The sequence below is a fragment of the Schistocerca serialis genome, chromosome 3 (assembly GCF_023864345.2).
Source record: "Schistocerca serialis cubense isolate TAMUIC-IGC-003099 chromosome 3, iqSchSeri2.2, whole genome shotgun sequence".
Lineage (NCBI taxonomy): Eukaryota > Metazoa > Arthropoda > Insecta > Orthoptera > Acrididae > Schistocerca > Schistocerca serialis.
Genome location: NC_064640.1, coordinates 520570987 through 520593916, shown reverse-complemented (window position 1 = coordinate 520593916; position 22930 = coordinate 520570987). Strand labels below are relative to the sequence as shown.

General features: G+C 39.7%; 1 protein-coding gene across 1 annotated transcript in view; it reads right to left on the bottom strand.

Annotated features, from left to right (window-relative positions):
- LOC126470973 (angiotensin-converting enzyme-like) overlaps positions 1–22930 on the bottom strand; it is a 186060-nt gene that overhangs the window by 4870 nt on the left and 158260 nt on the right. The window contains exon 7 of the mRNA XM_050099019.1: positions 1156–1399. Coding sequence (XP_049954976.1) covers positions 1156–1399 — 244 coding nt within the window. The remainder of the gene's footprint in view (positions 1–1155; positions 1400–22930) is intronic.

Genomic DNA, 22930 nt, shown 5'->3' with positions numbered 1-22930 from the left:
CACACTTACCATCCGCGAATCGAAAGGGTTGGGAAAAAAAAAAATAATACGGTTACACAGTGTACCGCCCACCACTCACGACTTGCGCGGCACAAATATAAAGCCAAATTAACCTGTGGCTTCACTGGAAGCGCTACTGGAATTTGCAATATTGAAGTGCCAAACTTCCTCCCCGGTGTTCCTCGGTTTTCCCGATGAGGTGAAGCGGAGGTTTTGCAGAATAGCAACGTGCTTGAGATGGAAGTCAAGTCCTTCAGGTGGCTGCGAGGCATACCGTCCGCTTAGCATCGGAGGCGCAGCTTGGGGTATATCAAATCTATAATCATTGCTCTTGGTAGCTAGACAAAGGGCAATTATTTGTAGTCTTCTGGCCGAACAAGTTTGGAACTTTAATCTTTTATTTGCCCTACGTGAATTCGATGCAGTGTTCACTCTACGGACAATTCTCGCTGTCACAGTGTATTTGTTAGACAGCGCATACTTCGTGGCACATCCACTCCACGGAAGAAGCCAGGAACTCAGCACAGCACATGAACATGATACACTAACTGGTGAAGCATACAGCGATGTATCGTCGAATGTGAACGACGTTTCCACGCAGATACTAACGATGAGCAACTGTCAATATCTACAAACCTTACGCTGGACAAACAGTAGGCGCCTGAGTAGCGACCTCGCGTGTTCAATGCTATGTAGTATCCTCGCAATCTAGGTACGCGAAAAAAAAAAAATCATCTCAATAGGTATACGCCTTATAAGCTTTTGATAATAACTGACGTGTAGCCTGTGTCTTTTCCTGTTTTCAGTGACACGCGACTTGATGCCGTAAGATAATATTCACTGTCAGCTGTGGGTATACACTAGCAGTCCATAAATACTCGGGACTAGTTTCGTTGTCTAGAACAAAACCGAGTTTCGCGATCATGAAGACATTGGACCTGTAAACTAATACATGCCAGGTAATGCAATAAGGGACGCTAAAGAGTCACATTGGTATACTAGTAACATTCAGTAACTGCTGCGAGCAGCACATTATTACTCTGACGCCTTAAAAGAAAATGTTGGAATAATATTAAATTAAAAAAGTGAAATTCAGGACAACTGCATGTTATTGAGCATTGGTGATACTAGTATATATCGAAGAAATATACTAACCTGATGTAAGGTACGTTATTTGCAATGTGATACTTCGCACCAGGGTCAAAATCAGCCTCTGATCTTGGGACAGGCGGAGTAATGCCTAGGTATTTCTTCCTGAGGTGCCACCAGTCGTGGTTATAAGTTTCGGGAGAAATGACACCTCGGAAAACATCCCAGCGCCATTTATCCACAACCAAGGCGAAGGGCAGTTGTGGAATTCTGGAGAGAGCTTGCTGCAGCAGCACGCTGAAACTCATTTCTGCAAGTGTGAAATAAAATTCACTTTAACAGCGTGAATAAATGTCGGTTTCTGGAAAACATGACACTGAATAACTCCATAAACGCAATAAGCTGTCGGGGTCAATGAACGTGTTAGCCAAGTACTCGGGCAGTCTCTTGCGCATATTTTAAAACTTTGGATCGTTTCGCCACGTCAGAAATCAACGATAACAATTTTGAACATGTTCAGATGCCCATGGTGACTTTCAGTGAGTCATTACTGCAATGCTCGAACTCTGATGCCAAAATACAGTAACTGTGACATGCATTTTGCCTCTCTTTTGAAATAATTCTATAATGGTGAACAGATTTACATGTGAGTTAAGTCTGTTTCTTGGAAAGTGGATAAAAATGCTGTATGAATACTGGTCAAAAAATTCCCTAAAGGAACATCTGTAACGTGGGTTATATTTAATATTTCTCTTATGAATACAGCGCATTCCGGTTAGAGCTCAGAAAGTTAGGTCACTTCGTTAGATTCAAGACGAATAAAAACAAGTTACATCGCAGATAACTTTTGGTTCATTAATGAAACAGTAGTTAACTCTTTTACTAATAATCAAATTCTTTATTCGCGCTCACAGGAGAGAGCGTTATAAATATGGTACTGACACAAGTTTACGAATATATATTGTAATTCTTGGTGCTGGCGACGTGAATGTTCCAACAGATGCTTCGTATGATCCAGAGAAAGAATTCCAAAATTAAAGCAGAATGGGGGAACGGCGAACTAAACTGTTGTGTTACCAGGTACAAGTCCCATTGAGGTTATTACTTACATCTGTTGCTGCTAACCGTTCCATTGGTTTTAATACTAGCTTCGCAGGAACAGTTAGTGGAAATACATTTATTAAAGAAGAGTTACTTATAATACAGCGTTATTTTTAGTACCAAAATCACAGTACATAAAAATGATCTGTTATCTTTCCACACCATATGAACATTCAGTGTTGTTAAGTTTATAATGCGCACACTTGTATTTGTTCGTGAGCTTCATAACACCATAAGAACATTTTTATAACAATACGAGAACATCTTTCTGCATACAGCTCAATCTTAAATACATGAAACAGGTATTTGGTACCTTTTAAGCGTCAGATTTTTGGTGTTGTTGTCTTCTGGTCTTCTCTGGCTTTAAGCAGCTCTCCACACAAGTTTGAAACTTCCCTGTGTTGCATTCCGCAAATGTCCAGGTCTCTCTACCTCTTTTCAACTACTGCCATTTCCACCCATTTCAACATGCCTGCTGTAGTAGAGCCTACTTCTCACTCTACAGTTTTTGCCCTCTACACTTCCCTCCATTACAAACTTTAATTATTTCTCGACGCCTCAGGATAATTTCAACCATCCTATTCCTCCTTTTAGTCAAGTTATTCCACAAAAATCTGTCGTCCCCAATTTGGTTCAGGGCCTCTTCACTGGATAATCTATCTATCTATCTAATATTCAGCACTCTTCCGTAGCACCACATTTCAAAAGCTTATATTGTTTTGTTGTCTGATATAATTCACTACACTTCGTTTCTTTTATGCTATTTTTGTTGATATTCGTCTTACAAACTCCTTTCAAGACATTATACACCCTGTTCGACAGATCCTCCAAGTCGTTTTCGGTCTCTGACAGAGTAACAATGCTCTTACCTTTAACTTGAAGGAAGTCATCTTTTCAGCAAAGATCACTTTTGAAAAACCTCTATTTACGATGACCGGTTTCGGTGAAAATAGTTACCATCATCTGATTTTTGAATAGTGTACATAAAGTGTAAAAGTTAATATAAATGCCCTATTACAGCTATAATGTACTCCATATCTTACTTAGTCGGATAGTTGTTTTCCCTTTCCAAATATGTCCTCAGGTTTCTTTACTGCTTGTTCAGATCGCTTACTGAATAACGTGATGGATAGGCTACAGCCGTATCTCACGCCCTTCTTTCACTACTGCCTTTCTTTCATGTCCTTCGACGCTTATGATTGTAGTCTGGTCTATACAAGCTGTATATATATTATTGATCCCTTTATTTTGACAATTATAACTAAGAGAATTCCAGAAAGGTATGTTCCAACCAACAGTGTCTAAAGCTTTCTTTTTTTTTTTAAAGTAACAGACTCCGTTTAAATGTGACTTCGGCGTTCTTCAATCTTTTCTCTAACAAGGAATACCTTCGCACGTTCATTCTTTAGTAAGGCTCCTTTGAAAGTGTTGTGTTAACAGTTATGACAGGAAAAATATTAACTGCTGATAACTTACCATGTGCATCAGGAGGGCGACAGAAAATGAGTGTCCGGGAGGTGCAAAAATCAACCTTCTATGGGATGTGTGTATTACACTTCACAAAATGTACTTCGTCGGCAGTCAAGAAATGCTCAAAACAAACCATTCACTTGCACCATGATCACAGAATGAAAAATGGACTGCCACAGTGATCTCAAATGTTCGCACTATCAAGATCGAAGGCGAACTGCTTGAGGGTTACAAACTGTGCAGGACGATCACCTAGATATCCACTCCTAAAGAATGCATATAGAATCATATTGGTGTAACGAGGCGATGAATACTGTTACAATGTGATGGCATGCTACCAAAGGCGAAACAGTCTACCGTGGAGCTTATCGTGAAACCGACTAACCGACTATCGAAGGCGTAGCTGCAGGTAGGGCGATAATATGTTTTACAGGCACAGAAAAAACAAACATCCAGAGGCTGAATTTGTCCAGTGGTTCCAGATGATGTGAATTGCAACAATTTGACCAGCTATTGGCCAAAAGCAGTGGTCATACCATAGTTGTAGTTCTCTTACATCAATTTTAGCACTCTTGCTTGCTGTGACGTAAATATTCACTACTGCCCTTGCAAGATTACGCAAACGTAGGGGCAGAGCACCTTCAACCTCTCACAGCATAATAAATAACTTGCCAGCCAATTTACCATGCATATTAACAATCGGCGTAATTGTATACGAATGCGTTAAGGTATTAATGTTAGTTGATCTTGATGCAACTCTCTTGGTACCTCTAATTTCCAGGGTTCATTTCATATGCATTTCCTCTTAAAACTCCGATATATCAAGAGTCGAAAACAAATTCCTTACTGAACGATGGGATAAGTTTCTTTATCTCATTTACAAATTTTCGGGCCGACTCCGCAGTTTGGTGGGCATCGTCAAGTTCACGTTTTGTTTGAAATTTCGTTATCTTACGTGTTCCAATTCTGTAGCACTGTTTGAAGTTGTGCAACCATCCACTGTTCCCCTTGAAATCGCTGTAATCTAAGTCATGCGCCATTTTGTGGTGCATAACATAGTAGGTGACTATCATGCACATCCTGTAAACTTGAAACGTGCAAACACCAGTTTTTGTAACAAGTGCACCTTGTCTTCCCCTGAATATCCGCAGTTCTCTTATTCACTACACGGTCATATTGCAGCGGACTAATTCTAAATCTGTTAATAACTGTTTCTATACTACACTGCGGATGATCTTCCATGTATGTAATTATGTTTAGTACCCGCTCCTTAGACAATTATTGTCCTTTACTGCAGTTCACTGGAGACGAGATTTGTGGATCCCTGTCCGACAAGGGTGACGAACGATATGGCTCGACACCTGTTTCAATATCACTTTCACTTGTTAAGAACGTATCGTCATCATTGTACTACTCATATACATTGTCCGCACAGTCGAGCGTATACGACAGCACACACTCCACTGACTCATCTTGCAGAAACGCTGGTATATCTGCCACTTCTTCTTCACTCTGCGAAATTCCTTATGCTCCTTTCTGACGAAACGTCAACTTCGGCAACTGTTGTTGTAGATATAATGCTACGTTTGCTTTCCTTCTCGTTGTCATTGCTCTGCTTTGTATCAACACCATTAGCACTGTACGACTGTTAAGAGTTACTTGTCGACTAAACAGTTCAGCTACGCTCGGCAGCCTCATTTTGTGCTCACCATTGGATACCTCCAGTCCCGCCTCCTGTTGTCATGAGCAGTCAGTATTGTGGTTGCATGGTAGACAATATATGGAGCGTCAAATGCCGTGAACATCACTGACCTTCTGCCACCTCACACTCAAGGGGTTTCTTGCAGGATAAATCGTAGGTTTACCTGGCGTGTCCCTAAGTCAGCTTCTACCATGAGTGCCATTCGTCTTTTGATAATTAGTGTAATGTATTGCAATTGTGACTTATTACACTATGGCTCGGTAATACGTTTTTCGGCGCCAGAGTTCTTTGGTCCCAGAATTATAGTCGTCTTGAAGTCTGAGGTTTTTGGTTCCTGTGTTTCAAGTTATGCACTGCATACCAAGTGGAACCGTTCTGTCATGGTTGTTTCGCACAAGGATCTTAATAATTCTGTGGAAGTTTCGTCTATTCCAGATGCTCTTACAGAGTTCCTTCAAACGTTTCTAGATGAATCGCGTTCCCCATCTGACATCATCCACTCCCTCTCCTCATTCCATAATACTGTTCTTACATACCTAATACTAATTCTTGCCTTTATACAGTCCATCTTTCAGCTGTTCCTTCATTCCTTAGCATTGGGTTGCTATCTGAGCTCTTTATGTACATGGCATTTCTTGTCTCTTCTTAAAAGATTTCTCTGATTTTCCTATACGCATTTATATAAAGCGACGAAATTAATAGCAGTAAATTCGTTGGTAAATTGCTTTAATAGTGTGAAGTAAAACGTTTAATAGACTGGTTTTCTGGGAGATAACCCTTCCTTTCTTGTGCATTGTACGTATACGGGTAATTTCACGGTGAAATACAACCTACCTGTGGAATAAATATTTTAAGGTATCTCAATGTATTTTTTCTTGTCTAGTTCCTAACAGATCTAGATCAACTGATTGGATGTATGCACCATTACACCTTTAGCCCCGGTTACTTTATTATTTAAAAATTATATTCTATGTATTTTCTGTTAAATGAATTTTGAATTTCATACTTGATGCAATGCAACCTATGCTGTTTTTTATTTTTACTTTTATTTTATTTCATTTTATTTTATTTTTGGTGTGGGAGGCGGATGTCGTCTTCAGTCAGCTGCATGAAATAGAACCAACTTCTTTCGTCTCTTGTTTTCTTGATGGATCCGAGGCAATTTTGGTAGACAGTGTTTGTGTGTCGTGATTAAACAATTCAGTCGTTTTACGAGACACAGAAAATGCACAGCCCCAGGAATGTCTGCTAGCGATGGCGAGAGAATACGGAGTCTGCTGGCTTCGTTGCTCCTGCTCGTAAAGTGAGTGTTTTCTCTTCCTCGGTTCATATTCTTCTACCTTGTTTGTGTGGCGAAGGACAGTTTTGGTAGTCATCCTCGTGGGTTAATGACGTCGCCGATTGAGGCTCCATGGAAGTATCTGTGTATGTATACCGTGTTTAACCACGCTACCATTTATACGCACTCTTGACCACCTTTTTAGTACTATTTAATGTTTAATGTATGTTCTGCACTAAGATTGTAATAATCTGGTTTACATTGAGTCGAGTTTGAACTCTTGCACTGTACTATCAGTCCAGTCAACGAAGCAAAATTACGGGAAAAATTCGTGTAGTGGTAAATTTTTGAATACTATTGGGATGGACAATCATGAACAGTAAACTAAAAATCCCCTCCTGTGGGATATTAGCGCTTGTGTCGGGTGCCGTTTAAAGTTCAGCTTTTTAACTTTTTCCTTGAAGAGCTTCGAACCACGGCTTCTAGAGAAAATGTTTCCTGGTACAAAATTGAACTACATTAAATTTCCTGTAAAGAAGACCCTATTCGTTTTATCTCTAGGAGTCATAGTTTCCGCATAGTAGGGGATGGAATAATCGCAGATTATAAAAAATAGCATCTTAATGGTATAAAATTAACGTTTATCGGTAAATGAAGTGGGTTAAGAACAAATACTAAATGTATGTCGCACGTCTAAGTGCATTGGAATTGAATTGAGAGATGAATGTGTTCTGGGATTCTAGCAAGGAGGAAGACAGAAGTGCGAGGGAACGTGGGTCGCCAGAATCCAGTCATGCAGTTCTCTCCCTCATAGGTCCGCAAACCGAAAAGGGGGCAGGTGATTTCTCACTCTGTCTACCCCACCACGTAACAAGAAGAAACTACAGTACATCGTGTTTTACAAAGTTACACCGACCCTCCGCAGCGCACCTTAATCACTGACGACACAGGGTGCAGAAGTGTCAACGGGGTGTCTTTATTTTCCACAATCTGAGTTAACACTACAAGGAGTACAGATATGAGTTACTAATACTACCAACGCAAAAAACGCCTCTGTAACGAATCTACATAAATCTCTGATACTGTTCTGACTGACAGATTTTTAGTCATCCTGTGCGACAGCTGAAGCGCTCTTCCGGGAATGGCTACCTTTACCACAACGTGCGCTGCACGCTTTCAGGTTACAGACTGTACATCTTTAGCAATTCCTGTGCAATTCTCTCAAGTGAGCAGACAAAATTACTTCAATGAGTTCGTGCTTATACGGAGGAGTTATTTTCACTTTATTAAATAAATACTTATTTGCAGTTGTTAAGTGAGAAATCATGTAAAAACGATTTACAGCTGGAGTTGCCAGCTGTCTACGACACTGAACTGCCTGTCCCAAGTGTTACATGCTGTCAATGTGTGTTTGAGAATGGTGATTTCATTGTCTCCACTATCACTGGCTGCATTACTTTCCACAGTACGAGGGGTATCAAATGCATTACCCCATTCTCATCTCCTCCAGCATCTCAAGAGGCCCAGAGGCTTAAGCTGTCACCCTATGCGACGGACGTAGGTCACATAGGAGTTATGAAACTTCAGATATTTCAACATAAGTCAAGCAATGCATTAGAGCAGATTACTGCTCTAGACTTGTAGAGGATTAGTCCCGTTCCATCACACATATTCACACCCACTTCGGAAGATATACTGTGGGTGTGTGGTAACGGGTTCCACTGAAGAAAATTCGTGTGGCACGAATGGCTGAGAGACCCTGACGGACAAGTTCAGCAGCCTAACTAGAAAGGTTTTCCCTATCCCCCACGCCTGCAGGCACATTTCTTTCGCAAAGTATGAGAGCTGGGTGTGTAAGTTTATCTGCTAATTGTAGATGCCTGTAATCGTTTGTATATCTCTTCACGAGGTACTGTGGGGAGGTTTGGAATTGAGTCCACGACACTGACTCAAAACCTGGTGACCAGGGGCTTGACACCAGCACCTCTCCTATCGCTTCTGCCGTAAACGCAAAGTGAAAATTGTCAACAGCACACACGATACCCACACAGTCGCCCATCGAAGTGCTGAACATGCCTGATGGCGCTTAACTTCGATGATCTAACGGCAACCGGTGTGTACAACTCGTTAAAACGCACTGCAGCCCACTCTAGAAGTATCAACAATTCCTGAATGAAAGAGATTTATACAGAGTATCAGTAACAAAATAATTGCGAGAGAACAGCAGTAATTTTCTGGTGATTCACTATTTAACCACCAAGCGACTACGACCGAGTTACACAGATTTACAATATGCTGTCAACAAGAGACAACAGCATGGTTCTGCATTTACCAATCCACCCGCTTTCTCACCGACACTGAAATGATCGCTGACAACATCACATTTACAACCTCTATTTATAGGTACAAATTTTACATAAGGGCTCACTTAACAACCACAAGTAAGTGTTCATTTAATAAACTGAAAACAGCTCCTCTATATAAACACGTCTCAGTGATGTCATTCTGCCTTCTCACATACGAAAACTGCAGAGGGAATGCTGGGGAGGTATAGTCTGTGAAAAGCGATCACCGCTCGTGGTGTGGGAAGTTGCCTTTCCAAGAAGAATTCTACATCTGCTGTACAAAATAACAAGAATCAGTTTTTCTTCCAGCAGTGTAGTACAGAGTGCAGAAATTTACGCAGAGCCTGTCCATATACATTTCTTGCGTTAGTGTTATTGTTAAGTTATATCTGTATTCGTTGGAGTATTAATGCACTTTGTGGAAAGCAAATACGCCCTGGAATTTTTTTTTCGCACTATATTGTCAGTGATTAATAATGAGTTCTGCAGAGGGCCGGTCTAACTTGTAAAACACTCTGTAGTTGCTTCTTATGTCGTAGTGGGGTAGATATAGTGGGGAATTACCTTCTCGCTCCTCAGTTTGCAGAATCATGAACAGGGGAACCGCATGGCTACGATCCGGGGACCTACCTTCCCTCAAACTGATACATCTCACCTCACCCCCCCCCCCCCCGTTCCCTCCTCCCTCTCACACTCCCAGAACCCAATTCATCCCTTAACCGGTTCAGCTGCTCTTTGACGTGGTACAGACATTTAATATTTTTTCTTAATCCACTTCACTCAATAGTAAAAATTAGATTTTGTTCCACTAAAACACTAGTTTTAATAACATGCGACTTTTCCATCCCTCCACCCCGGAAAGTATTAGCCCTACAGAAAAAATGAAGAGGAATTTTTTTCTAAATTTAACAAAGTTTAATTTTGTACTGAGGACCATTTTCTTCAGAAACTGCAGTTTTCCAGTTATTCAAGAAAAACCTAAAAACGTGGCCTTTAGACGCCCACCATCCCCACCCCTCCCCAGCCCCAATCACCACTATATTTGGTGTATAGCAACACGCCATTACGCAGGCCTTTACTTGAGCCAGCCACAACTGTCTCTGCTTGGATACGACTAGTGCTAAATTTCATTCACATCAGAGCCTCAGTACAACAAGATAATTTATGGAATTTAAAGAATAATACTGTCCAATTTAAATAAAAGTTTGTGGTCGCTGCAGCCCCAATGTACCACTGTACTGCAGTTGTTCCCCTTAAAGTCTGCGACCAAAGTGTGTGGAGCTTTATACAGGAAACCTTTTAGTGTAGCATAGGTGAGAGTATGTAAGACGCCGGAAATAGATTTTCTGCACTGGAATGTTAATAGTGTCGCTTTCCAGATGATTGAGAGGCCCGCAATAGCTCCCAAAACGTTGCAGAGACTTCACTGGGACATTGCAATCCATTAAAGTGCTAGGCTGCCGATGTTGTCATCCAGTTCTAAAATTAGAGCATGAGTAACTTTTAATTGACTTTTGTGATGTGCCCATACAGTCATGTCAAGAGTTTATTCTCAGTTATGACGATACTAACCCGAGGACAGCGCAACACCCAGTCCCCAAGCGCAAAAACTATCCAACCTACCCAGGAATCGAACCCAGGCAACTCTGCTTAGCACTCCACCATGCTGAACATGCAGATACTGAGGCAGACTAAAGCAAGGTTAATGCCTTAGGAATTCTTCTGTATAAATGCTTCCTAAGTGGTCTCCTATGCTGATATGTCCTGCATCTCACAACATTCCGGAGATTGATATCATGATAGCTCTGTAATGGGTGAACATGGGTGGAGAAGGGGCTGTGTGACTTTTATGTGGAGTACAGGAGCAGTCATGTTATTACAGCCATACTGCACTACCTGCTCGAGCCTGTAGAATTTGGTGGTGCAGGGATGTTGCAGCTGAGGAGATCTGGAGCACTGCTTGTTGTTGGGCTGCTGCTAGCACTTTAGCTGGACAGCACCACATTCCAAACTACGTGGCACAGCATCCAGTATAGTGGTTCATTGTATTACCACACTCCAATGCAGCCAGGTGCCATAGGCAATAGGCAGTCAGGCAACAAGTGCAGTGAAGTGTACGTCAGCTGGAGGCTGGCAGCAGTGGTGACCCAACCAGGATGCTGCGTAGTGAGGCACGTGACCCATCTTATAGCAACAGAGCAGGCGATGTGTGTGTGGGGAGGATAGGGTTGGAGGAGTCATTGCAAGTTCTGCGTCTGACAAATGTTTGAACAAACAAATCGCAGCTCCATATCTCCACACTCCTATCATATCTTGCTACACACACACAGCAGTATCAGTTATCTGACGACCAAGCAGACTGCACTGGTGAGCTATAAAGTTTTAAACTTAGGACAAATGGTGTGGCTCTGACAACCAAATAAGTTGCATTTATGGATTTTTCGCCACTTTCAACTTAGTGTCGGCAGATTTTCCCTTTAATTTTTCACGATTTTAGGCTTTGGAGAAGTGAATTTTTTGAATATCTCACCACTTTAAAGACAGACCAACTGTGACAGCCTATGGTCGAGAGAAATTGTTCAAATTTAGGAGAAATTTGGTGCCATCATTCTAAACTTAACACAAGCAACTTAGTTACACTACGACATCACAGAAAACTCAGTGAATGTCTTGGATTCAACACTTGGCACACTGTGCAATGGTATACTGTCTTCGATTACAAACTAAGAACAAGGGATCTGGCAAACTGGCGAGTTGTACTGTCAGCCATGTTGGAATGTGATGTCATAGGACTGTGCTAACGTCAGCTATCTCAGATTTTCGATCACACAGAATGTTCTTAGGGTAACGATCTTGGATTTTTGGGTATCCTCCCATATTACTTTTGGCACAATTTGACTCTAAGCTGTGCTGTCATATGAGTGGGATGACCGTTGACTTTCCCACTATTCTGTATTTACATATAAAATGAATTCGCATTCGTGAATGACTACCATTAGCCGTAGAATGGAATGAAGACAATGAATATCTGTGGCGGACCGAAACTCGAACTCGGATTCCTGCTTACTGCGAGCAGTTGCCTTATTATTTGGCTAACCGTGCATGACTCACAGCCAGACCCAAACTTCAAATGTCGTCAACCATGCGTCTACGACCTGTACTCACACATCCATTATATATATTCCTGTACAGGTCAACCGTTGTACTTAAATGTCACTCGCCTGGTATTGGCCGAATATGATATTGCAGAACAACACAGGCACTGCAATATCATATTCTGTATATAAGCCAAATGGCCTAAATGATATCAGAGAGATGGTGAGGGGGAAAATATGACAGTATTACATGGTGACATAGTCAATGACATCATCGGAATCTGGCAACAATGCAACTGTGCCAGAATGGAGGCAGTCCCGCTATTGACATGTGCTACAGTGTCGACATTACAGTAACCACGGGACACTATAGCACTGGGCAGATGTACTGGTCTTTTGCTGTTCCTCAACAAAAGCATGAATTTGTTGACTCACAAGGGCCGAAATGGTTACGAATTTCATGAGTGACACCTTCTTGATGATATTAGTCAATACCACTCTTTGCATATGTGATTTAATTTGATTCTGTTCATTCACGATCTTCCTGTGGTGACTTGCGTTCTGGAGGACGTTGGTTCAGGGTCTCGAGCGATCTTTCTGTGCTTCCCCTAAATTGCTGAAGACAAATTCCAGGACGTTTCCTTTGGAAAGGACACAGCCTATTTCCTTCCACACCCTTCCACAATCCGAACCAGTGTTACATCTCTAACAGCTGCATCTTCGAAAGGACATTAAACTTCAATCTTACTTCCTTCAGTCGTTGAGGACTAGTGGTAATGACATGACCAGGGCGAACAAGAGACAAGAGGCAAAGGCTGTTCCATATATCTATACACCCTAGCAGTACTATTCCAGGTGTCAGTAGGGATGACTATCAGACGAACTTTACTTACACTCATGTCCAAAGGCTTGAGCGACACTCTAGCAGAACTTGAAGCGCCTGACACCAGACATAGCAGCATAGTTAGTGTAGTGTCTCACAGAAGAAGTACACCTAAGTCTCTAGTATCCACTGACGTTCAGAAATGTTCGCCCTGGTCATGTCATTACATTTCATGGACAAATAAAATCCTACACCCTGAAAATTGAATTATTTGTCAGCAACTTTCTTTGTTCTTCTATAAAATCCCCTTGTTTCTTTCACACTAAAAGTCACGCACTCACAAGGCCATATATCTTATAAAAGCATTCCAGAATAATGCTTAGCTTGTTACAGTATATTATCTCATAGAATTTGCCAACTTGATATCTTGTTGAGTTGTAAATATTCTCTTCCTCAGACATGTGGGTTATTCGCTGCCGCCGACTATGCAAGACGACAACAGCGAGTGCGTCCAGTTCCTCTGACCTGCACAGCACACCTGAAGGGTCGCCTGTGATGTCATTCTCCATGCAGATGCATTCCTTGCAATCTTCTGGATTGTCCACGTATTAACACACTAAAATCTGCAATGAAATTGGGCTGTTGAAAAACGATTCTGAGTGAGAGGGTAAGTCTCAGACAGTTTATCATCTGTCTGCTGCTGGACCGTGTGACACGTCATTCTGAATAGACACAAATTGTGTGACACAACAATGAATCTGTATTTAGACACCTGATTTACAGAGTGAAAACAGGCGACTGCTGCCAAATGCTTTCCTGTGCTCCATGTGACTTACATATTTTTCTGCTACAAAACCTGTAGTTCTTACTTTCAGTTTTAGTTACTTCATGCACCACTTATTGTATACTGATTTGATATGTTACTTAGTACCCTACAATGCTGTACAACTTTTTTATTTTTATTTTTTGTGAAATTCAGTACAAAGTACCAAAAGAGATAGATATGATGATTCATGTTCAACGCAGCAAAGTGATACCCATGATTGACCAAACTACCTCTGTTTCGTGCAGTGTCGTTTTCATTCATCCCGTTAAAAAGAAAGCGTTGCTATCTCCTTTCTGTCTAAGCATTTTTGTACTCTGATCATTGACACAGCACACACACACAAAACTTCGTGAATTTAATATTTAAGTTCGATTAAGCTGCCTGTACCCAGTTAATATCGCAAAACCACCAAGTTTCTGAATATGAATATTCCTTTGAACTCCTCGTTCCAATGGTTCTTATTTTAATCATAACTGGTAGTTATGGTTTTTGTTTACTATGCCTTTTACGTTCTTCTGGTGATATTTTCGTATAAACTTTCATCCCCTAACACATATTTCTTTTTATCTAACCGAGAAGTGGAAAATCAGTTTTAATAGATTTAGCTTCATAAGTTTTTTAATATAACGAAATATTTGCTTAAAAGTTTCGATCACCTATTTTACCCACTTAGAGGTTGGCTTTCCAAAAACAATGAAACAAGTATTTTTTATTTCTAAAGGAGAAGCCAAAAACAGATTTTCATGGATTTAGCATGGAAAATGATTTCATAATAAAATAATTTCATAAAACTTTTCATTTCCTTTTTAAGTTCCATAGGGGTTGAATTTCCAGACATACTGATACACGTACTTTAAGTGATATTACATAGTCTATTATTCCTTTTGTCAGTCGCTTCTCTGATAATTTGCTGAGACTGTCAAAGAAATTCATTCGCCTATTCTTAACGTTATTTTTGATGTTCGGAACATTTTCTGTTGTTTTGATTGGTAGTAGCTTGTAACAGTCTTGGGTATGTCTGGCTCCTAACAGTTTTCTAACGATGTTTCATTGTTCTTTCTTGATTTCTTCAAGCTCGTGTTTTCTGTTAAGTGTCAGTGCTTCGCTTTTCTAGAGGACTGTTGTTTTTATGACTGTGTCGTGGTGCCAAATTTCTGCCTGTCTAGACATGGGCTTTTTGTTACAGAGATTTTTAGGCTAACCTTAATGTTTTTTGACTTTTAGGAAGCGATTCTGCTGTGAGATTTTTTCAAGGCCTGTCGGTTCAGTGAAGCACATTCTTTGAGTGTCTCAAGTTATTTGAAGGCAGTCTCTTCGTCCTCAGGTCGTGCCCAGATTCGAGGTATGGTTGTAGATGCTTACATTTATTATTATTATTGTTATTTTGACTGTAAGAAAGTGTAATAGGTATATATACACATTTTACTGCAAGGCATATGGAATGTAAGGACTTATCAAGTGTATTGTCACTTACCTCAGCAAGTGGAAATTTTAATATATTGTCACATTAAAAGATCTGTCTACCAAATCATGTAATAAATTGCAAAAAAATGCCATCGAAGCTGCAATATTAACTTCCTTTATTGATGACTTGTTTCGATCCATAAACTCATTACCAAATCATCCATTAAGCTATGCAACAGCATCCTTTACGACAGCCATGTGCTTTTCGTTTCAGTTAAACACACGTAAAGTAATGCAGGATTGGACCTCTTTCACCTGAGGTTCAGGTTCTTCACTAGTTTCCGTGTGTTTTACTAAAACCAACACTCATATGGCTGTCGTAATGTATGGTATTGCGTTTCTTAGTGGATCATTTGATAATGAGCTTAGGGCTCGAAACGAGTCATCAATAAAGGAAATTAGTATTGCAACTTCGACGGTTTTTGCAATTTATTGCATACTTTGGTAAACCATTTAGTTGCACACGTCATGCCTTCGAGAATCTGGAAATTAGTAAAATACAGGTATTTAACTAATAACTATATGTTTAATACATTTACGATAGGAACATTTATAAACAGACAGAATAGCTATCGGACGTGACCTAGAATATTTATAACACATCCTTAAACCGCCACTGACCAAAATTAATTTAATAACGCAATCTCAATAAAACTGTAAACTGCTGAAACGAATTTAATAAATTCTGACATTCAGTGGCTTACGTTGAAACAAAAGGAATATTAAAGAGCTATAGTATTTTAAATTTTAAGCGCAGATGTGGTTTGTAGAGTTTTGTAATACTTGCAGTCGAAAGAAGTAATACCAATAATTTATAAACATCATATTTTTTTATCAAATGATGAGGGAAAGTATACTCTGAAATACAGTACTAAATGAACTGATAAGAAGTTAGTCATACTCACAGTGTAATGTGGCATCAAATGGGACAGCGATGTGTTGGGGATGTGAATTTATGAACAGCATAAAAGGAACTAGACTGAAACCAAGAGTATGTATAGAGACGACCATAAAAGTTTTCTAATAAAAAATGTTATGAAGTGATGATATCTTCCCTTGACTATTTTGCCATAAACAGTTGCCTTTCTTATGGTCTTGCTACAAGCTACACTAGAGAATAATAAAAAGCTTCTTCAAACAGAATAGTTGCATTAATAATATATTTATACTTACCAGCATGCACAGAGTAAATAAGAATGATATAATAGTAATGTAGATATATTGGGTCAAAAGTGACTATAATGACAGTTAATATCATGACAATATGCAGTGCAATTTATATGTTAACAGAGTGAAAATGGATGCATTAAAACAAATAGTATTTCCAAACAGTTATATATACTCAATGCACAATGCTGTCAGACATGTCCCAGTTTCACATAATCAAATTCTAGAATACAGTACTACATTTACAACATTTTGAAAGGTTACAACACTGCACAATGCTGTTAATCATGTCCTACTTTTACCTAATCAAATTCTAGAATACATTACTACATGTACAATATTTTGATGCTTACAACCTTATATTGTGACAGAATTTCATTGTACTAATTGTACCCTAAATTTTATAACTTTTATAACTTTTCAAAACCAACTGAACGGATTTTCACCTGTAAAAAGTAACGGATAAATGTGACTGGCGCATCTTTTTAGTGTCCACTCAATGAAATTGTATTGTTACCGATCACGCACACGACGGCAATTTATGCAGACGACGCTCTTGGTCAATTTGATCTGTAAATTAGCTGTCGCGCTCTCTCGGATGAGTATGGAAATAAATACAAACGTCTGTGAAAAGCCAGTGGTCTTGCTACTGCTCCTGTTGAAAAGGACTACGTAGGTTGCCAAGCTTTAAGTGTTCATTCTGTCGACAAATCAATATACTTGTTCCCTGTGTGATAAACCTCGAGGTTTATTGATGAAGATCTCACTGGTATACACTCTCTCTTGTCAACAGTTAAGCCCCAAAGAAAAACACGATATTCGTTCAGTTCTTGTTCGAAGACCCTGAGTATGATTAATAAAGAGCAAGACAATGTTTCTGGAGCCACTTCTGCAGTCAGATAGTGTCTTCCAGAGCTCTCATAGCACAACAGTTAAAATAAGGTACTGAATAAGTCTATTACACTATAAGAAATTATGTCTTTGTAATTCATAAGTAGTTAGTACATTATTCGGCTTTTTTCAAAACTAGACAATATCTATTACCAACATATCTACAGAGTACCTACACTCACTAACAAGTGAAGGCACGTTTGGGTGATACCTCTTCGTCTTATGGCAAATAACTACAGCAGTAACGATCTAAACACACGAAGACATACGAAATCCAACTACGTATTAAACTACCATGAATACATTCTTATTTTGAAAAATATTATTCCTCTATAAAAAATATGTTTTATTTACAATACGTTCTGCTCTCTACTTTGTTAGGCCTTTGGAAACCATGTAATACTAGTTTGAACCAATAATTAGTAAAATAAATATTCAGCTACAGTATCTAAAAGTTAAAGGAAACTATTTCTACCTAATGGCCACTTTGCCACTTTTTAAGTGCATATATGACAAATAACTATCGAGTTCTTTGGCTCTCCTGTGAGTGAACTCCACTACGTCATTTAAAGCTATGTACCATGATAGATATCTGTTACAGTCGTAAGACTGATACAGACATGTTTACCTGTAACTTTGTAGCAGAAATACGAACTTCTACGTAAACGTCTAAAACTACAGACTCTATGAAACAGAAAATAGGTCTAATCCGAGTGAGATTTCGCTTCCTTTCACTACTGAAACTTTCTGTGTGTCATCTTTGCTTTAACGGCGTGTGTACAGTTTGTTTTATGATTCGACAACCGATGTGTTACGAAAAAACTAACATCTTTGTGCCACATTGCCGTTATAAACAGAAAAATCATTGTAACAGTCTTTTTATTGTAATAAAATACAGAAGAATTCTAAAGTATTACGTATTACTGATGAAGGTCAGATAATTCAGAGCGATCCACCTTTTAGACTGTTAAAAGTAGAAGAAGGAAGAAGGAGAAGAAGTATGTGCGTGCATGTGTGTGTGTGTGGGTGGGTGGGTGGGTGGTTGGGTGGGTGGTTGCGAGTGGAGTGGGGATGGGAAGAGGTGGAGGTAGTCAGAGAATAATGACAAACTTTCGTGAACGGAAGAGAGTCACACTCTAGAATTAAGCCTTTGGAAAGCTATATGATCTGGGTAGAGATTTATATCACAACGTCTTAGACTTTGTCATTACTGATATTTCCCCCAAGCGTCATGTCATCGTTTCTCGTTGTGGCCCCTTCGTTAGCAAACAGTAATTTTCAGTGAGAACGTGGCAGTTTTTGTATATAACAGAAAAATAATACATTGCTTTTAAGGACATTTATCATTTTGCAATTGTCCATTCTAGTTGAAACAGTGGACAAGAAGTTTTCAGGATGCGTTGCTTACAATACCATATTGCTGATCCAAAAGGTGGAGCTTTTCAAGTCTCTTTTCTTTTCTATCTGTAATTTATGTTTGACATAGCTTGTGATTCCATGGCTTACAAGGTTTCAACTTTTTAAGAATTCTAAGCTGAATCCTCAGTTTCTCGAGCCAGTTTTAATTCCTCGTGATCAGTAACAGTGTTACTTATAATTCACTCTTACTTCGTCCGCAACGGTTTCCTCTTTACTATACTTCTCTGCCCCTTGCTTCCATCTATTACTTGTTTCTTACTTTTACACTTTTCTGTTAGTTCTTCTTTGAAACCGAGTTATCAGCACCATCCTTCTTACCCAACGGTTCCTTTCTGTTTATGTCACCTAAGCGCGAGAGTGCTCGTGTACCTTTGGTCACGTTCCTGTATCTCTACAAAAGCGCACTCTGACGTCCAATAGCTAGTTCATTCCACTAACTTGTCTCATTCTTTACAATGGCATTGTGTGAAGTTCTCTTAATCCAGCCTATCTTCTTTACACCTCTTATTTAATGTCATTAGCGAAGGACTTCTCTCGGGAGTGAAAACATTGCTGACATCATGTTTTTGTCTTAAAGTATTAATATAATTGATACTAACGTTACATGACCACTTACTTTCTGTCTCTAGCACTGTAATCGCTGTGTAGCCAGAATAAATAATAGCCAACTATTCAACAGGACCAGAATAATTGATGACATCATATCCAAAGACAAAAATAGTCTGTTATAGCTAACTGCAAACTTTGACATGTGTCGGAGATATATGAATAGATACTGTTGTTAAATTACTGTGCCATCAGTGGTTCTAACCGAATTATAGAAGTGGTTGCCAAATAGATTTTTCCGTGCCTCTCTCTGATAAAAGCAACGTGCGTTTCTCGCAGTTTTCAGGCGTAAGACGTAAATGAATGACCTAGGTCTCGGAGCAGTTTGGTCTCAACAACACTTACCTCATCTGTGTTTACTCCCCTCACATTACAATAATTGCCATAACGGTAACAATATCTCCTACATTTGACAATTAAGAAAAATAGTTCCATCTGTGGGAGTCGTCAGCCTGAGTTTACCTAGATACATCAAAGCAGCGATGGCACTTTTAATATAATAAACGCTAAGCTTTTTCGGATTTTATAGATTTTTCTTCAATGTAATTTGGAGGGATATTGTCGCCTGGAGCCAGCGACCTTTACTATATTACGTCGTATAATAGAAGTGAGGAGATATCTTCTCTATGTGGCATTTACTTGCAAAACGGTCTTCATTTATAAATGGCTGTAGACAGCTGATATCAGTAAGTATTTGAATCGAGTATCTTTGAGGGATTGCAGAAGAATGATACTCCCTCTCCGGCGACAGCAATTCAGGCACGCACCTTGGCTGGGGAAGTGAAAATGAAAGGGCAGTAGCACTAACTCGGTTTAGGAGGCCAGTGTAAACACCTAGCGAGTCTCGATCCTCAGACAAACAAAGTCTCCAGCTAAATGAAAAGGAATGGTTCGCGGCCGACCGAGTCTAGACCGCTGAAACTTCTGTTCTCGCATTCACAGGGCAGGAAATTCGTGTCCGTTGGTAATGACAGAATCAAAGGAGTGGTTTGGCAAAATATTTTAACCGATTTCGATTGTCACTGGAGCTAAATTGTAACTGAGGGAATGTTAGGATTAGCAACTACTAAGGAAAGAGGTTCATTAAATAAAGAAGAACTATTTTTTCCCCGAGACGAACACTTACTGTATAATTCGAGGCATTCATTGAGGAGATGATAGTTGTATTCCAGCAATGTTGTGTTTCATGTAGACATTGGACAACGCTAGCATTGAGAGGAAGAGAGTAGGGAAATAAATTCGTGAGAAAATATTGTAGTTTATTTCCGCTTCAAACATGCATTTATTCCTCATTTTATGTACTGAGAAACCTGTGCAAATTACGATTACTGAGAAATGTAGCTGCATCGTGACAAAACTGAAAAAATAACTCAGCTGTATTGCAAAAATAGTACTATTATTTCCGATGTAATAGTCAAAGTTTTTGCAGTTCGTGGAGTATGTTAGGTGGTTTTTCAATTAATTATTGGAAAGGAGGAGAAATTTTGAGGTTATTACTAAGTAATAATGATACACCAGAAACTCAGGGCTGGACAGAAAGTACTACTCCCATAGATGGAACTATTTTTATTATTGTCAAATGTAGGAGGTATTGTTACGTTATGGCAATTATTGTAATGTGAGGGAAGTAAACACAGGTGAGGTAAATGTTATGTAACTGACGATTGAAGAGTACAAAAAATAGATATCCCATTGTACTGTCGAGCAAAGTATTTACCGCATCCTGAGTGAACTGTCAGGAGCGTGTGAGATTTACTTGACATATATTTGCATAAAAACTAAATTCAGAGAAGTATGGCCGATGTTTGGAAGATATGTAGAGAGGCTTGTTGCGTGCTGAGAGCCTGAGTTGGTTCGACAGATGCGTCTTGGTAGCGCAAATGGTTATGTAGGTACCGGATTCAAATGCCGTTTTAGCACACTATTTTTTTTACAGAAAGTCAAATATAATCAAATCTCTGCCGTCAGTATTATTATAAGATGCCATAAGCGTAATAGTACCTTCCGGACGCCAATCCGTCGATGTAAGCTACATTTTATGTATTGCTGGGGTAATGCGTGGAAGATAATTTAGATCGAATTCCATCGTTTACTCGTATTGTCTACCAGGAGAGTACGCCGCACCAGTAACAACTGATCACAAAATACACGCTGCCTGGGAATGTATGAAAAAAATGAGTTTTTTTGAGATAGTAACAGAGTTAGGATGCAAAAGTCTTCGCAAGGAATGACGAGGAACGTAACTGTGCTTCAAGAATGTGAAAAAGTGCATCCACCTCATGGAAATATTCCTCTACTTCAGTTACTGAAGTCTAAGAAAGGCTCCCTGCGAACATCACATGAACTAACTGAATAACCTGAAGTGGATTGAGTACGGTCGTTTAAAGCAAATTGTCCCCAAAACTATGGGACGAATGACATTTTGGAATGTTTAGCACCGGTCTACGACGAAAAGTGTGTCATGTGGAGCCGGCCGCTGGTGGCCGAGCGGTTTTGGCGCTACAGTCTGGAACCGCGCGACCGCTACGGTCGCAGGTTCGAATCCTGCCTCGGGCGTGGATGTGTGTGTTGTCCTTAGGTTAGTTAGGTTTAAGTAGTTCTAAGTTCTAGGGGACTTATGACCTCAGCAGTTGAGTCCCATAGTGCTCAGAGCCATTTGAACCATTTTTTTTGTCATGTGGAAAGCTTTGAACAGCCTGAGGACAGGAGCAAGCAGGTCCATAAACAAAACAGCGGGCTGGGGCTACGTCGATCTCAACATCGAGTGGGAGCGCTGTCAAAACAATACCATGAAAAATGTGCTCGATTTTTTTTTTCCGTACTCGGTATGGACTGTTCGACGCCAGGCTCAATACGCTTGATGTTGCAACGTATTAGTTGACAATTTTGTCATACTTTCTTTATGTTTCATTTGTGGTGTTTAGCAGCGTAAAAAGGTGTTTCTGACATCATAGTAAAATAATAATAATAATAATTGTGTTGTTGTGGTAATAATCATGGAAAGTCTCTTCCCACTCGCCACGTACTAGCACTAGCTATTTCGTCAAATTAGAAAAGTTGAATCACAATAGCAAAAAATATAAAAAGCATGACATCGATTACGTTCAGATTCATTTTGTAAGAAATCAGAAGAGATCCACTATTACTACCGCTGTGCAGCTGGATATGCAAAAGTCCATGAGCAATACCGTCGTACACAAAGGCTTGGGTCTGCTGTTTCACAAATAGTAACTGCTTCAAACAGTTCTTCTAGTTGATCGACATGCCGACGACAACTGTACTCAAAATTACGCTGCAACTATGCAAGGTTAACTGCAAATAATTCTTTCAGACCTGGTCATATTACATGCCTGTGGGAATGTGCACAAGGACAAATACAGAAGTTCTTGCAATAAAAATCCGCATGTCATGAACGAGTAGGACGTGAATGCGTGGTGTTACCTACTGAAGTATGTCATAACTGGATCATCCTTCTCTGACGACACCATACTGATATCGAAACATGTACATGCACATTTTGCAAACTTAACGCAGCTTTACACCTGCAACATGGGAAACGTTAACCCTACGCGATAGTGAAATGCACCATATACGCAAACATTTTGGAAAGTTACGCTGTGCTACGACTGTCACAGTAAAGTTATATATCGCTA